We start from the raw sequence: 17,900 nt of genomic DNA on the forward strand, positions 1-17,900 counted from the left end.
CTGCTGGGAAGGAAGAAGAATCTTGATGCTACTAGTTTTTCCAATAAACCAGTATTGTGAGAATAATATCTATAAGCAATTATGTCTGTTGTGGATGTAATAGTATAAAAGCTAAAGCTGTCCCTCTTTTAGAAGGAAGGGTGCTGTGCTCCCATCCTGCTTGAGAGCCAAAAATATCTAAGACATCCTTCCTTTCATTTGATATTTCATGGATATCCACTTGTGCCTATGTAAATCCCATTGATTTCATAACTGTTCTCTATATTGCAGCCATTTTTCAATTGGTTATGTTTATACCACATCAATTTAAGCATCTTTCTGGATTCCTTGTAGGATCTATGTTGTTTTCATTTGAAATTTCTGACAGTTATGTACAAAACTTTATAGGAAGGTTGCTACTGTACTTAATTTAGGATTCAGAATGCGTGGAATTAGATACAGAATTTAGGGAGTTCTGGCAGGTCTCTCTGTGTGCTGGGAACCACAAGGTATTGGTTGAGGCCTGTCGAATGGTGTAGGATGGGACATCATAGGGCTGCCAAACCCCTGGCAGTGTTGCAAGCATGATGATGTTACTTCAAGGGACATCCAGGAAGTGACAGTGGGTAGCTCTAGAAATCACTGCCAACTCTATAGTTGTCCCCAGAAGTGAGGTTGTCATGCCCACGATCATGCCATCCCCATCATCTCCCTGTCCTTGACCCTCTTGCCAGTTGCCAGGCTCAGCCTGGGGATGATAATGTTGTCACCCCATTATGACTCTATAAGACTATTGTTCAGGCCTGTGGAAAGCTGACCATTGTTATGACTAGTACCGAGGAGAGTAATGTGGACTTCAGGTGACTTGTTCAAAGTGGTAACAAAAGTGGTGCCCATATCTTCTTGGCAGAGTATTGAAACACTATCATAAATCAATCATCGATTAGTATTTGAGTCAGACAGTGAGCCTGCATTGGTGACACAAACTATACTGGGCAACCCAGATTTAGTGAGGCCTGGTCATCAACAATTGCTGCTACTACAGTGGTAAGAGCCCCGTGGTGCAGAGTGGTAAGCTGCAGTACTGCAGTCCAAGTTCTGCTCACGACCTGAGTTCAATCCTGGCAGAAGCCAGGTTCAGGTAGCCAGCTCAAGGTTGACTCAGCCTTCCATCCTTCCAAGGTCGGTAAAATGAGTACCCAGTTTCCTGGTGATAAAAGTGTAGATGACTGGGGAAGGCAATGACAAACCAACCCATAAAAAGTCTGCCAAGAAAACATCGTGATGTGACGTCCCCCATGGCTCAGTAATGACTCGGTGCTTGCACAGGGGACTACCTTTACCTTTTTACTTTTACTACAATGGTTGATCAACTGCTCACATACAAGGGCATCTGATGTCTATGTAAAGTTAACACAGGCCCTTGGATGCTTTGGGACTGGGTAATCCACTTACTTGGATTGCCTAATAGGTATTGTAGAAGACCATGAGTTGAGCATAGAAAACTAAGCGACTTAGGCCTGAAAAAAGGCGTTTAGGCTCATCTCAATATCACAAGCTGCTGATACCTTTGCAAATGCCCAGTTCATGCCATCTAAGCTTAAATATTATTCTGTAAAAATTTGGCACCTCATCCTGGAGCACAGGTATATTTGTGGAATTGCTCTAGGGGGGGTTGGCCACATTACACACTCAAAAGAGTACAGATGCAACTTGTATGAAATATTTTTCTTTTTTCTTTTGTTATATATTTGTAGGTACCTGTTCAGTTTGGATGTTTTTGTTGCCATTCTTGCAAATCACCATCTGTTTTGTTTTGAATTTCCATTACCTTGTGGTCTATCTGTTGTTTCTTTATTTTTAAAGCAAAAACCTATATTAATTACTACTGCTATGACTGACTGTAGCAAAGTGGAGGATTCTATATGGACATAGATACAATTTACTATGGAAAAGATGCCAAACAACTGCTGTTCTGTAGAGTTTCCTGTACTTTGCTGGATTAAATGGAGGTTGTATAAAAATGGGGCTTGGTGGACTGTGCTTATGGACTCTATTACATAATTTAAAATCCAGAAAATGTGGGTTTTTTAGATTAACAGCTTTATTTTTCCAGTGTAAAAACTTTAAATACTTTCTGTTAGTCCACAGGGACAATACATGAGATAATATATAAGACCAAACCATCTAAACTAATGCTAGACATATATCAACAGGGCAGGAACTGAGTATGTCCAGGTTTGTATACACATTTTGTTTGTATTTGAAATTAATTAGGATTTCTGAAACCATATTGGCCATTTCAATAAAGTTTCCACTTACCCTAAAATGCATTTTTGTTTGTTAAATAATTTAGTGTTTATTCTGGAAACAGCCAAAATTTAAAACTCATCCAGAATTGACCAAGGATTATTCCTAGGGTTTTTGTTGCTTGTTTTTTGCCCAGTCATCGGCAATTGACCCACTATTCCTTGAACCAGGAGTCAGAAATCCCTTTTCTCTTCTGTTTTTCTGCTGCAGAAATTCCCAACAATCCCATTTGGGGGGCTCCAGAAAGGGGTAAGCGGAAGCCTTCAATCTTAGTGAATCATTTTCAAAAGAACCTATTTCATAATTTATTTTGAATTCAAAACCAGTTTTTAAAATGAACAATTGATTTACATCTCTCTTTTTCTTTCTTTAATTGTCATGTGCCGTATGCAATGATGTTTAATAGACAGTACATGTTCTTGGACTATCTGGATATTGCCCTTTCCAATTTCATATGCAGTTTTTTTACATTTGTAGCATATTTTAATTTTGTTACATGCATAAGATGTTGATGGGGTGGTGGATAGTACGCATGCAAGCAGACATGGAATGCTATCAGTTCTTAGTCTTTCTGTTTTCATGAAATCTCTCTCTAAATATATATGTACTGGGTCTTGCCATTACATTTCAGCAATATGGATATTTTTAATATTGAGATTCTCTAGTACTTGGAGACTTCTCTATCGGTATAGTGTCTTGTTTAAATTTTCAAATTTTGTAATTTTTTTTTATTTTCATTCTACAGAAGTATTTGATATTGCCTCTTCTTATAAAACTGTGCAAAAATATCCCCAAAGAAATTTGTTATCAATATTGGCCTATGGAATAGTAATCCATTAAACAGTATACCGAACACAGCAGTAAGCTACAGAATCTTTCCCCAAAGCTTACAGATACATTGCCTTTTGTATTAAATGTCTGGGAAGTATTTACTGCTTAGGATTAAAGACATGGGGTTGCCATTCTGTTCATGCTTCCTTAAGTATTTTTAAAATGAAGACCTCAAAACTTGTGTGATTCTGTACTCTTTATATACAAGTGCGGGACCCGCAAGGTCTTGTGGGAGGATCTCCTCTCCTCTATGGTCCAGTTGTGTGGTGGGGAACCTGCAAGGATTTGCTGAAGGTACTTCACTTGCCCCTGTATCCCCCTTCCCATACTATTTCCTCTTTCCCTCCTCCTGGCAGCCTCCATATGCTCACCTTCCTTACAGCCTTCTCTCCTTCAAACTCACTAAACAACTTACCTTTTTATTTGCCCCCTATGTTTATTAATTTACTTTATTTATATACTCCACAATGGAGACCCGAAGCAGCTTACATCATACTCCTTGACTCCACATTGTCCTCACAACAATCCTGAGAGGTAGGTTAGGCTGAGAGTGTGTAACTGCATCAGTCACCTAGTGAGCTTCCACAGAAGAGTGGTGATTCAAACATGGATCTCCCAGATCCTACTCTGAAATTCTAACCACTACACTATGTTGGCTTTTGTGTATGCGGAGTGGAGTAGCTGCTGTTGAAGATTAATAAGCAGTCAGGCCTGGGTGAGTCATGCAAGTCATATGGTTGCCTCTGGGCCTGCCCTCAATAAGTTCTCCCACAAAGGCCAAGGCAGCCCTGGAAAGGGCCCTGTCCCCTCCCCTGCCTTTTCCTGACAGAAACCAAGCCTAGAATACTGACTCAACTGTTACAGTTGCCTAGCAACAACCACTGAGGGCATCTAGTTAAAGCTACAGGTGTTCCTTTTATCATTTTAGTTTTTTTAACCACCCCAATGTATCTTTTTTTTAGAGTTCAAGTTTTTTTGCAAACCTGGAGCATTTTTCAGGTGTGTCAGAAGATCTGTATTGTCCGTTTGTGGGTGGCTCCAGTCTCCCCATTTAAGTATCTTCAGATCACAGCCACTTGGCCTTTAGTATATAAGATGATTAATTTAATTTATTCAAGCTTTCATTTTATTATAAGAATACTAATAAGAACTGCTTAGTTTAAGAAACTGCTTAAAAACCATGTAAGTAATAAATACAACAAATCTTTCATCTTATAAATCGGAGGAGTGTTTTGGATGCAATAACTCAACAGAGTTCAGTGAAGCCTTGAATAGAGCAAATACAGTGTAGTGATGGCTATGTGACAGCTGTAAACTGAGAAATTCCTGGTGCAAATCTTGATTGTGAAATGCCCTCACTAGGTGGTCTTAAAAAAGCTACTACTTCTTAGCCTTAGCAGCCCAATGTAGTGTTTTTTAAAAATTCTCCTTATTCCCTTTTCCACTCAATGAAGAAGAAGAAGCAATTTCCATTGATTCCTCCTTCCTACTGCATCTCATTGCCAAAAGTCCTTCTTCTTGTAGGACAACCTTTTGTGGAATATACAGCAGGACAGGGAAGGTGCATTGTACTTTGAAAAGTGCTATATAAATACTGCAAATATTATTACAGCTCCAAAAACACCTCAGCTCCAAATACATCTCAGGTGTATTACTTGGTACTTCCTTAATTTCTGCCCTGTGTCTACCATGTGTATCTGTTTGGTGGCTATTCCTTTACTGAATGGGCTGGCTTCAGCGCATGGAGCACAAGCCAAAAAAGGAGGGCACATTCAGCTCCATTGAAGTGATGGGATTTAAGCAATTACCTGTGTCTTTAAAGCCACATGATTTCAAAAGTATTTAGGCATGTCTTTTTTTATTTGAATTGTACCCATTGTGTGCAGCCTCTGTCTATCTAGCACTAACACAGTTATATCCTTCTATACCCATTGAAGTTAATGGGCATAGAGGGAATTAACTCTGCTTGGGACTATGCTATAGCATAATTGTCAGCATATATTGAGCGAGGAGGCACACACACACACACACACACAGTCTAGTACATGTTTTTACACTAAGCTGGATTCCAGCTTTCTATAGAGCTGTAGTCTATGATAGACCAATAAGGCCGCCCAGAAGTTTTCAAATTCAAACTAGAGTTCTTCAGTTGATTTTTGCTATTATGAGAGAAAATAATGCACAAGTGCCTCAGGCATTTGCCTGGTTGCATTGCTGATAACATCTAAAGTCTGGTTCTTTCTCTCTTTTTTGTATTATTGTAAAATTCTCTCTTTTATTTTCTTCTCCAACTTGCTGAGACAACAGTTCGCTTGTGTACCTCTCAGGTTTCTATGCCTGGCTTCAAGCCTCTTGCTGGGATCCCTTGTCATACATTTACTTGTTTACTTTTTAATTTTATTATAGTCCGCTTTTCTCATGATGTATGAGACTCAAGATGAATTAAACAATGTAAGTCAATAGGATGAAATGTCAAATAAGCAATGTAAAAGTACTAAGATTACAGATGTTTGGACCAAGCAGAAAACATTAGACATGTTAAACAAGGAAGAACATGGTATTACATAAGTATAAAACAATAAAGCAAGAGTAGGATACCTACAATGGACAGGCAATACATACTATACACAATAGTTTAGTCCACTGTCCTGCTCCCTTTGTATGAAATAGCAACATTTCATGAGATTATAGTAAGTTTTTCCATTTCTCTTGTCACAAAAGGAACAACAAGAAGGTACGCTTTTACCATGAAACAGTTTCCTGCAACCAGGAATCTTTGTATGAACGTGTTAATTAAGAAAAGAACTCAGCCCAGAGAAGAAAGGGATCATTTTGATTTTTCATTCCAGTGCAGAAATGCTAAAGACCGCTTGATATGTTCTTTTCAGTTCACGTCTGAAATCACTATTGTGTATGCATGCATGTATGTGTGTATGTTTCAAAGAACATTCTCCAAGTTTATGAATACTACTTTCATGACATGGTTCTTGTGTGAATTGGTTCTGATACACAAATGGAGTTCTGAAAACGCATGTGATTCTGCAGTTTTTATAAAGCATTTTAGTCAATTTTTTTCTTATATATTTACACCATTTTAAAATCTTTTCTCCAAGCAAGGTCTTAGCACATATTACAATGTTAATAAAAACCACAACAAAAACAAACACAAATCAGTCCTAATAAAAAGCCATCAAGGCAGAGCATCAATAGATCAACATTCACAAAAATCATCTGCATAGCCTCTAGAAGACTGATAATAAAGGGGCCAGCAGGCTCTTCTCCAGCCATCAAGATCCCTACCATGCCACTCCCAGAAACCCTACCTGAGCAGGCAGCAGGAAATGTACCAATAATAAATAATAGCTTGGCCCCAGAGCCTGGAAGCAGCCCTGGAACCTGAAGGAGTAGATCCCTACCACACCACTCCCAGAAACCTTACCTGAGCAGGCAGCAGGAAAGGTACCAGTAATAAATAATAGCTTGGCCCAGAACCTGGCAGCAGCCCTGGAACTTGAAGAGGTAGATCCCTCTCCCACCACACACAAAGAAAATTCAAGCTCCAATGCACTCTCCCTGTCTCTCTCTCAAAATGCCAACAACAACTGTCTCTCCCTCTCCACTGTGCAAAACCAGAGCTGGGAGCCCCCCTCTCCCCTTCTCTTTGCTTCCTTGTAACAAATTTGGAGCTTCACACTTGAAAGGAAGACCTGCCTATCAAGCTAAATTGGGCTTAGATTAGGGTATCCAGAGCAACAGCAGGAGTTCGGACAGAGTTCAAGCAGTCCCTGCCTCCGGTTGCCAAGGGAATTGATTGCAGGTGCCAGACTCTCTTGCTTGACGGACAGCAATGAACAGCAATGAACGAGGCTTGCAACGACCACCTGTTCGTTTAGAATGGGGCCTCACGAACAGCTTGTTTGTGAACAGCTGATTGGGCTGTTCATGGTTTTTTTTAGTTCGTATTGCTGTTCATGCCCATCTCTACTTGTGATTACTGTAGCTTGTATCATTGCAGTCCATTTTGCTGAGGCAAGAAATGGAGTCATCGTCTGAGCCAAGTAAAGGTGATGGAAAGTATTCTTAGCCACTAAGATTACCATTTTTTCTATTAAAAACACAAGATGCAACATAACTCTCAGACTCCTCACTGACTCAGGATGGCCTTTGTTTAAGCATGGTCTTTATTCTGACATCAACTCTTAGAGCCAGGCTCAAAAAGGGGTTCAGTAGGGTTTAGCTAAATGGTTTTTATAGTTGTTGTTTTAATTTTAAGCTAAATGGCTTTTATAACTGCTGTTTTATTTGCCTTGTTGGATTGGATAGGGAATGGATAGGGAAGGTGTAAATGTGTTCTCATTACGAGTATTATCATATCAAGCACTAGCAACAAGCAGCAATATAACTACTACCAAGAGTTCATGCAACTTTCTATGCAGTAGACAAAAGTCATGCATATTTTATCAACACACTGTGCTTTGAATGCTGGGAAAATTATGTGGGAAAGGCATTTTAGAAACTATAAAAGAATATGATAATCTGGAAAAGCTTATATTTGCCATACACTTGGCAAATTGTACATGTTCCATATTTGGTTGTGCTTGTTTCTTTGTGGTAGCTATTTACAAATAATGATCTGGTGTCACGGAATATAAAATTAATCATGTTGACTTGCCTTAAAAAATTAAGAGATTAATTGGTTTTATTTACTGACTTATTTGTTTATTGTGGTAGCAGTTAAAAATAGATAACCAGAGGCTAATAAATGTTAATGATCCTACTCACTCTTAGAAAATCAATTGCTCATGATTATAGCACATCTCAGTGTATTGTTTTAGAACAAATAAATTTAACACTAAGAATATTTTGAACAGAAGTAGTTAACTCATACACAACTTTGTTTTATCAGTGCTAGAATTTAAATGTTAGTTTCATAAATGATTTCCCTGGAAGCAAACAATTCCTTTGAACAGTGATATAAATCTGAAAAGCATATTCATCTCTTGATAATGACAGTGTGTGTGCGAGCACACGTGCTTCTGTCAAGTCACAATCGACTTCTGGCGACTCCAGCAAGGGGCTTTCAAGACAAGTAAAAAGCAGAGGTGGTTTGTGAATACCTTCCTCCGTAGAATCTTCCTTGGTGGTCACCATCCAAGTAGCAACCCTGATTAGCTTCCACCTTCCCTCCCATAATGACAGTAGATAGGAGTAATTATGTTTGTTTATTTAATTTATAGACCGCTTTCCCTGCTAGCGGGCTCAGAGCAGATTTACAACATAAGTACATAGAACATTGGTAACATAGGTAGCAATCGTGAAAGTACAGCATTTAAACAGAAACAAGGCAGTTCATATTTGCACTTTACATGGCACTTCGAGCCCACAGGGCAGGGCAGTTAAATCTCAGCCAGTGTAGGGTTGGGCATATATCCCCTCCACTGGGAGGGGCCAGTTGGATGATTCATCCACCTCAACCCTCATAAGCCTGGCAGAACATCTCCGTCTTGCATGCCAGGTGAAATGATAGCCAAACTTGTTGAGACCGGGCATTTTCAGGCAGAGAGTTCCACCAGGTAGGTGCCAGGATGGAAAAAGCCCTGGCCCTGGTTGAGGAAAGGCGAACTTCCTTGGGACCAGGAATCACCAGTAGTTGTTTACTGATTGAAGCAGCCTTGGGAAGTATAGAGTGAGAGGTGGTCCCATAGGTATGTCGGTCCCTGTCTGCTAAGAGCCTTAAAAACCTTGAACCTGATCCAGAACTCCACTGGGACCCAGTGCAACTGGTACAGGACAGGTGTAATATGTGACCAGAACAGAGTTCTGGTCAAAATACACATCGCTACATTCTGGACCAGTTGTAATTTCTGGAGCAGATGCAAGGGCAGCCCAGCATAGAGCAAGTTACAGTAATCCAGCCAGGAGATGACTGTTGCATGGATTACTGTCACTAGATCACAGGTCGACGGGTAGGGGGGAAGTTGCGTGGCCTGACAAAAATAAAAGAATGCAGACTTGACAATTGCCATAACCTGGGCCTCCATTGACATGGAGGTGTCCAGAATTATGCCCAGACTTCTTGCCATCAGTGCCGGCTCAAGAGATGCCTTGCTGAGGGCTGGGAGCCAGATCCTCAAACCTAATAACCCATGGTCCAGATGCAGGACCTCCGTCTTCAACTTCAGTCGACTCTGCTTTAACCACCCAGTCATGGCCTCCAAAGCCCTGGACAAATTATCTGAGGCAGAGCCCGGCTGGCTGGGTGTCATCAGTATACTTATGGCAACCCAGCCCAAAACTCCGCACCATCTGGGCAAGGGGGCACATGTAGATGTTGAATAGCATTGAGGAGAGTATCACCCCTTGCAGAATGCCACGCACCAAGGGGTGACATGGACACATCTGCTCCCCAAGCGCCACCCTCTGTCCCCAACTATGGAGAAAAGAGATCAGCTACTGTAAGGCTGTCCCACATATTCCCACATCAGCAATGCAGCAGACCAGTTGGTCATAGTCGACCGTGTTGAACATCACTGTAAGATCCAGCAATATCAGCAGCGCCAACCCACCTCAATCCAGGTGTCTGCGGAAATCATCTGTGAGGGCAACCAATGCTGTCTCTGCCCCATGACCGGTGCGGAAGCTGGACTGGAATAGGTCCAGGACAGAGGAATCCTTCAGGAATACCTGCAATTGTTCTACCACTGTCTGCTCAATCACCTCGCCCAGAAATGGGAAGTTCAAGACTGGGTGGTAATTGACTGGGTCAGAGGGGTCCAAAGCTGGTTTCTTCAGGAGAGGCTGCACTGCTGCTTCCTTTTACACTCCAGGAAAACCCCCGGAACTTAAGGAGAGATTAACAATGGCCTCCAATGGAGCTCCAAGCTCCTCAGTGCTGGCTTTCACCATCCATGATGGGCAAGGGTCCAAAGGGCAGATGGTAGGCCTCACAGCCCACAGGATCCTGTCAACCTTGTCCTGGGAGAGTAGACTGAATTGATCAAAAACAGAACCAGAAGATGGCCAAGGGACCTCCAGTTCCCTTATTGTATCAACTGTGGCTGGCATGTCATGGCAAAGAGACAAGACCTTACCCGCAAAATAGTTCCCCAAAACCTCACAGCTAATATTTGAATTTATAATTTGGTGATCTCCCTGAGATTCTTTGAAACATATGATTTTATATGGGCTCAAGTGACCTTGGAGTGCCATGTGAGTTAGGTTGTCCCAGTCAGTTCAATAGAAGGAAATGTTCCCTATGTGCAATGAAGAATCCCTGAATTTATGAAACAGTATGATTTATATTATATGAATTTATGAAACAGTCCTGGTTCATAAAAGAGAACAAGGCTGAGATTTTTGTACAGTTGTATATAGTAAGGTTCCCAAATTTGGAGGGATGTCTTTTGAGATGCCATGGGAGAGAGGAATCAACAAAAAGCACTCCCCCTTGCATTGGTGGAAATCTAAGGAAAATCAAAGCCATTGTATATACAATAACAATCAGTAATAAACCTAATAAAAGAATTGCAATAAAGCCTTAAAATCCCAGTACTAAAAACACCCAGCACAATAAAAACTAATGCTTAGCTTCCCAGCCTAAATAAATGCATTTTATATTTCTTCCTGAAAATGAGGTGAGAGGAAAGCAGCTTTCAGGAAATTATCCTAGAATCTTGGAGGAAATTTAATAAAACCCCTGATTCTTCCTAAAGTGGCCCTCATTTTGGGAACTAGTAGCAAGAAACAAATGCAACACCTTAATGGCAGGCTAAGCACATCAGGGCACAGGAAATTTACATCAGGGCACAGGAAATTTCTCCTTTTCCTCAATCATCCGATGTAGAAAAGTAGTGTCCCCAAACCCAACAAGTTCTCCTGCTGTTTCTGACAAGCATTAGCAAGTATCTTGTTTTAAGCTGTTATCTCATTCACTACTATAATCATTTGAGGTAGGTTATTACAATTTCCATTGTACAACAGAAAAGCTCAGGTTCAAAATGACACTTTAGGCAAACTCATAGGTACACAGCCAACTCATAGGTAGACATGGGCACAAACAGCATTACGAACAGAAAAAACCCACGAACAGCCTAATCCGCTGTTCTCAAACAAGCTGTTCGTGAGGCCCCATCCTAAACGAACCGGTGGTCGTTGCAAGCCTTGTTCGTTGCCTTCGACAGCTGTTCGTCAAGACAGACAGTCTGGCACCTGCAATCAATCCCCTTGGCAACTGGAGGCAAGGAGGGACTGAACTCTGTCTGAACTCCTTCTGGCTTTCCTTCTGGCTTTAACCCTTCAAAGTACTTCCAGCAGAGAATCCCGTTTTTGCCACTGTGAAGAGAAAATGACAGCCAACAGGGAGATCCATGGATCATGCCTTTCTCGGGGTGCAATCTCTCTGAAACTTGGGTGGTCTTCAGAGGACAGTGAGGACTATGTCCCTTGCAAATTTGGTGGATATTGGACATTGGGAAGGTCACTTTTGTAACCCCTCAAACTAGCTGCCAGAAGACTGCTGTTTTTGCCAGGACAGGGCCCTTTAAACTATCAGCTGGCAGGCGGCAGGGGGGAATCCCCCCACTGCTGCCTGCCAGCTGATAGTTTAAAGGGATCTTTAAAGGGCCAGATAAGTGGGTTTGAGGGGAGGAGGGCTAAGTGGGGGGGGTTGGGGTGGTTCTGGCCCCCACGAACAATGAACATGTCCAGGAACAGTTCATGTTCATCCATGTTCGTTATTCGTTGTTCGTGGATGGCAACAAACGACAAACAGGGTGTTCGGGGTTCCCCCCCCCCCCGTTTGTGCCCATGTCTACTCATAGGCACACAAGCCAAACCCAGGCCCTCCATTGAACTTGTATCTATACTAAGACCTTTTTTCCTTTGAAACTTGTTAAGGACACTCAGAAAGAATTTGTAATGTAAGTAATTATAATAATATAGTATTGAGCTATTGACCAAGGCTAAGCTATTAATCAAGCTAAAAAATTCTACGATCAGTGCTCTGATGCACTGTAAAATAATGGTATTGGTGATCAGTGATGCAAGTAGTCACAATTAAGCAGTTAGTTGACAAATGAGGGAGCACACTTTATTTTATATGTAACTGAATTGCTATACATGCCTGGTCACAGTTGTGTCCTTCCCTGTAGCTTTGGTTTCTAGCAATTTGGAGAGACACAGGCCGTCATCACACGGGCCCTTATTTAGTTAGTTTTGCACTAGAAATCGTTTCTTCTGTTATCGTTATTAGAACGGATTCTCCCATCTTTTGACGACTGCTTGCGCTTCCAGTCAGTCACATTAAAAGGGAAAAGCGCAATTCGATGGTCAGTCAAAGTGCCTCTGGAAATGGGGCCCTAAAAATCCCGCCCCTTTAAAAAAAATCGCATATTTGCGCTATATCACTCTTCTGTGATACCAATGTTGTGCTGGGCCAACCCAAAAGCCAACTGTGATAGGTAGTAGAGGTTTCCCACCCATGGCAGAATAGTGGTATAGTGCTATAAGTCTGAAGTTTTTTTGAAAAAAAAATTACTGTGAGGCTTAATTGCGGGTCGTGCTGGGGCTTGTGGGAGTGTAGGGCAGGAGAATCAGTGTTAGGTGAGACAGATGATCAGGGAGAGTGAGCGTTTTGGTGCTGCAAAGCGTTCATAGTCAATCCAGGGCATTCACATGGAAGTGGATAAAGACAACATAAAGAGTCACAAAGCATGAATTGGGGAGAATGGCGAAATCGCAAGAGAACCGGAATAAGGTGAGCATTCAGTGGGAGATGACGCTAGTTTGGTGCTAAATTTATGGCCGTGTGACGACGGCCACATTTGTTAAAGAGTGCAAGTGATTAAGAGTAAGACTGCATCATGTGTTGCCTCCAAAAGGCATAATGTGTTGCCTCCAAAACACATAATGGAGTTCTTCCTTTATTTGCTGCTTAGCACAAACACCATGAATATGCCTAAAGATGCATCCTTTAATATCTTAAGAGTGGTATACAGGAAAAGTATCTCATTATATAAATAATGGCAAGACAGGCAACATGCTAACCCATCAGAATATTTAACAAGTGTTTGGCCCATCATTTGGAAGAATTGGGAGACTGGCCACTGTGTCAGCTGTATGGGAGTACTGTGAGACCATCTGTAAATGCTGAACGGAGCTGCACAACTGCAGTCACATTTCTCCTCTGGCCAGCAACTGTTTTACTAGTTGTGGAGAGTGACAGGCTGTTTTCATACACCCTTAAAGGGACAGCACAGTACCAGAATGCTGGTGACATCTCTGTTTGCAAAATGGATTCTGGAAAGTGTGTTCCCAAAAAAGGCACTGAGAAAACAGAAGCCAGACAGCCCGCAACCATTTTGCAAATGGAGACGTTTAGATTCATGAGAAAAAGCTGCCAGCATTTGGTGAGTGGGCCATCCCTTTAAGGGCGTGTGGAAATGGCCAGAAAGAAAGGCCACAGGGAGTGCAAGCTTGTGTTTGGCAAATAACCCTAAAGTGCTTTCCCTTCCCCATGCCCTGGAATCAGGATAGTGTGACTGGCTGATCCTTGGTCTGCATGCACTGCAGAATGAGGTTGGTAGAATGCTGAGATGAGAGAATGAACTGTGCCTACTTCGGACTTTATAAAAAACTCTTTCCCATATTACAAGCAAATGAATACGTACTACGCAGCAAAATAAGAATGAGCTGGGTCTTCTTTATGTGCTAGCGTTTTGTTTTTAGGCAGTTTTTTAATGTGAGAGAGCATTCAGGAGAGGTACCCCCCCCCAAACACACATCTGTAGACTGAAGTGGTATCATCTATTCTATCACCTCTGCATTACACCACTTCATTCCACTATATATACGCATTTATTTATTTCCTTTGTTCAACATGTCTTACACTATTCTCCCATCTGTTTTATCTTCACAACAACCCAGGTCTGAATCTGAAGTAAGTCAAAGTAGATGCTGAATTCAGGGCAGAATTCCTAGTTCAACATTCTTTTTGTTACATAGCTACATTCACCGTATGATATTCTACTGAAGAACGGCTCTTGGAATAAATTATTTTCTAGGATTAATAACTGTTCTGTGTGCATTCTACAGTCTTCTTTGCATATTTCTTGTTTTGGTTTTAAGTCTGAGAGGCAGCCACAATGCCAGTAGCTAAGGAGATCGAATGACCTGGGAGAAGGAGGAGATGCAGAATTTGCCCTCTGCACTCAAAGATCTTCAGCTAAATATTAATAAAGGGGAAACTATATATAAATAAATAGAACATTGTTTTTGTAACATATTCTTCTATAGGCAGATTCTATTGCTTTTGTTGAAATTCTATAGCATGCACAATCAGCTCAGTTTGTAATCCTATGCATTTACCTGGGAGCAAGTCTCACTGAAATCAGTAGGCTTCACTTCTACATATATATGCTTAGGATTGATCTACACGTCCTCATATTTCCATCTTTCCTTCATTTTCTTTGCTCACCCATCACATTTTTCTCCTAAGCTTACAACATTATGGATTATGTGATAACAACAAACTTTAAAATCAAAAGAGAAATAAATTTCTTTTAGCATTTTAGAAAATCAGGAGGGAAAACAGCATATATAATTGGAAACAGTCTCACAAATGGAAAGAAAGCAGAAGCATAGCATAGATGCAATTTGGTTCCATTTTGGCTAAGGGCTAGTGCTGATGTTATATTACATCTCCATGAGAACTGAGAGAATATATTGCGACCATGTTTCAAAAAAGGCTATATTTGTCTTTCCTGATCAGACATCTGCGTAAATTGGCATTCATTCATTCATGAATTAGAATTACATATACATTGTTCTCTCTTATATCTAGCCTTCAGTAGCCCAGTTGAGATGATACTGTACACAGTCTGGTCCATCAATATGTGTAGTAGGAAACCAGAGTATGGCTTACAGAGATCATATTAATGCATCTGAAATTTGCTTGTAAACACAGGAATGAAAGCAACCTGCAGAAGCCTCACGAGGCTTACCTTGTAATTGACAAGATGTTTTATTATAGATAACATGGATAAATATTTATCTGTGATGTTAAAAAAGGAAAATCCTCATGAATCATATTGCCTATTTGAGACTGGACCTAGGGCAGCTTTGAACATACACTTACTGCATTCAAAGTTGCAGGTATTTTTGTGTGCCTGGTACTTGACACTATGCAAAGCCACATCCAAAATGTGTAAGTCCCAATCCTTTTCTTAACACATTGAAAGAGGAGCCCAAGCAGAAGTCCACTACAGATAAAATAAACAAGGTCAGCTTCTGATGTCTTAAGTTCACGCCCAAAGCTCTCTTAAGGATGTAAATGAATGAACAGTAGAATTTCATGAATTTGTTAATATGAGTCTGGATTCCCAAAGCAGCAAAGATTTTCAGCATATAAAAAGATAATATAGTAAGGCATGTATTCAGTGTCCAGAGGCAGTAACCCTCTGAATACCAGAGCTGGGGAGCAAGAACAGTCAAAAGCTTAGCTTTCATACCCTTCTTATAGGCTTTCTGTGGGAATCTGATTGGCTCTGTGAAACAGGGTGCTATATACTAGATGGGCCATTGGTCTGATCAAGTGGAGGTGCCATCTTGGATTCTTGGTATACATCGTCACTGCATTTCATATCCTCAGAAGAGTTCAAGATGACAATTTTTATGTTGCCTGAGAACCTGACTTTACTGATACAACCTTAATAGTAGGAATTGTTGAATCTTATTTTGTTCTTGATAGTAAAACCTTAATATATTGGGGGATTGTTTATCAGAAGGGCCCCTTATGAACTATTTCTTTTCCAGTATTGGACATTACTTTAGCATTTTTACAGCTTAATTTTTCTCTATTTTTTAAAGACTGGAGGTACAGGAGGAAATTCCATTCTTTCAGTCTTTTTTTTGGAAATTAGCATTCAGAATCTTGGCTGCACCACCCAAAACTTTTTACATATGCTTCAATAAAGTAGTGATCACTTTGGGTGTTTCTATTTTCTGCAGGCCCTATCAGTGTGGACACTGCTCCCAATCCTTCTCCCAACCTTCAGAGCTACGGAACCACGTAGTCACCCATTCCAGTGACAGACCTTTCAAGTGTGGCTATTGCGGTCGTGCCTTTGCTGGTGCTACTACACTCAACAATCATATCCGGACACACACAGGGGAGAAGCCCTTTAAGTAAGTAACCAAAGGATCAGATGAGCAGGAAGGGAATTAGACTGACAAGGCAAGTCAGGAAATGCCAGCCTTAGAGTAGGCCCTTTGGGAATTCAGGGACTGAATACCAGACAGAGTAAACCCACGATCGGACAATAACAACAACAACAACAACAACATTCAATTTATATACCGCCCTTCATGACAACCTAATGCCCACTCAGAGCAGTTTACAAAGTATACAAGCACCGCTCTTGAACAAGCCTTGTTCATTTTCAGTGGCATTTATTGAGGATCACGGTTTCAAGGATTATGTCCAAATCACTAAACCTGTCCTTAATATCAGAAAGAGTCTAGGATCATATGATGCTGATATAAAGTAGACATATGTCAAATACTTGGGTAAACTAATCACAAAGAGCCCATTTATTTTACAGAAACAGCTTTCAATAAGCAGACCTGTTTGGTAAATGTATATAAATATGGCTCAGTCACTGTATCAGCAAGTGAAAGAATTATAGCCTGTTGAATGCCAAAATAGGGAGATGCCGGAAGAGCAGTTGTTTTGCTTGTATGCATGACATAAAAACAAAATATTTCAGATTGAGAGCACCCTATATGGCTAAAATTGTTGGGTCATTTAACATTATTTTAATAAGCAAAATTCTAAGTGTATGAAATATTTTAGAGCGCAATTAGATGTCTCTGGTTCATCCTGTCCTCTCTGTGACTCTTAATAGGGCCTGGCCAGAAGTCAGCTAAAAGGGGAGAAGTGGTAGCAGGTCTTTGAACAGGAGCCAGAACCAGGGGGAGGAAGTCACTGAACCTGTCACATGTCCAGAACCCAGACACTGACCATTCATCCTAACCATATTTCTTTTTATTCATTAAAACATTTCTATCCTGAAGTTGTCTCCAGGACAAATACATTCCATATCTTCCTCTCATGCACTGTCCTACTTGGAAGTGCCAAATTCCAGTCTAAAGTATAAATAGTTACATGCCTAGTTATTTCACAAAACTTGGCTGAGGAGAAAATCTTTAGTGAATTTCTTAATGCTAATCTGCATACAAGGCTGTTTTTTTTATTTTTAATGAGGTTACATAAATCAACTGACCATGGAAGATCATCAGTTTCCTATATCCAGATAATCACATAAGTGAAATTAGTATCTGATACTACTGCTACTTGCACGAGGGGTGGGGGTGCAGATGGGAAAACCACTACTAAAATATGTTTGTATTAAACATCATTAAAAGGGGGGGGACTACAAAGAGTTGCAGGAGGCATCTCATTTCCCCTCTCCCACCATTTCCTTTTTTCCTTCTCTGAAAGCCTTCACAACCTCTCCCCTTTTCTTGCTTCTTTCCCTTCCTCTCCTTATCTACTGTACTCCCTTGTCTTCAATTTTCCCTCCTTACCTCCTCCAGGCAGCCTCTAACTGGGAAAACTATAGCCAATTGTGTAGTGCTGGCAGCTGGACTGAGCCCAGTTACACAGTGCTAGCTGCCAGGCTGGGCATAGTTGCATGTTGGGGAACCTGTAAGGACCTGCAGGAAGTCCCTCACTTTCCCTTTTATTCCCTCTCCACACTGTTTCTGCGTTCCCTCCTCCTGGT

At 41.0% G+C, this 17,900-nt stretch overlaps 1 protein-coding gene across 1 annotated transcript in view; it reads left to right on the forward strand.

Moving 5' to 3' along the window:
• The window catches only part of PRDM6 (PR/SET domain 6), a 135,611-nt gene that overhangs the window by 105,864 nt on the left and 11,847 nt on the right, over positions 1-17,900 (forward strand). Inside the window, exon 7 of the mRNA XM_054987444.1 lies at positions 16,126-16,302. Within this exon, the coding sequence (XP_054843419.1) occupies positions 16,126-16,302 (177 nt within the window). The remainder of the gene's footprint in view (positions 1-16,125; positions 16,303-17,900) is intronic.

This window comes from Eublepharis macularius, chromosome 8, assembly GCF_028583425.1.
Source record: "Eublepharis macularius isolate TG4126 chromosome 8, MPM_Emac_v1.0, whole genome shotgun sequence".
NCBI classification, from domain to species: Eukaryota; Metazoa; Chordata; class Lepidosauria; order Squamata; family Eublepharidae; genus Eublepharis; species Eublepharis macularius.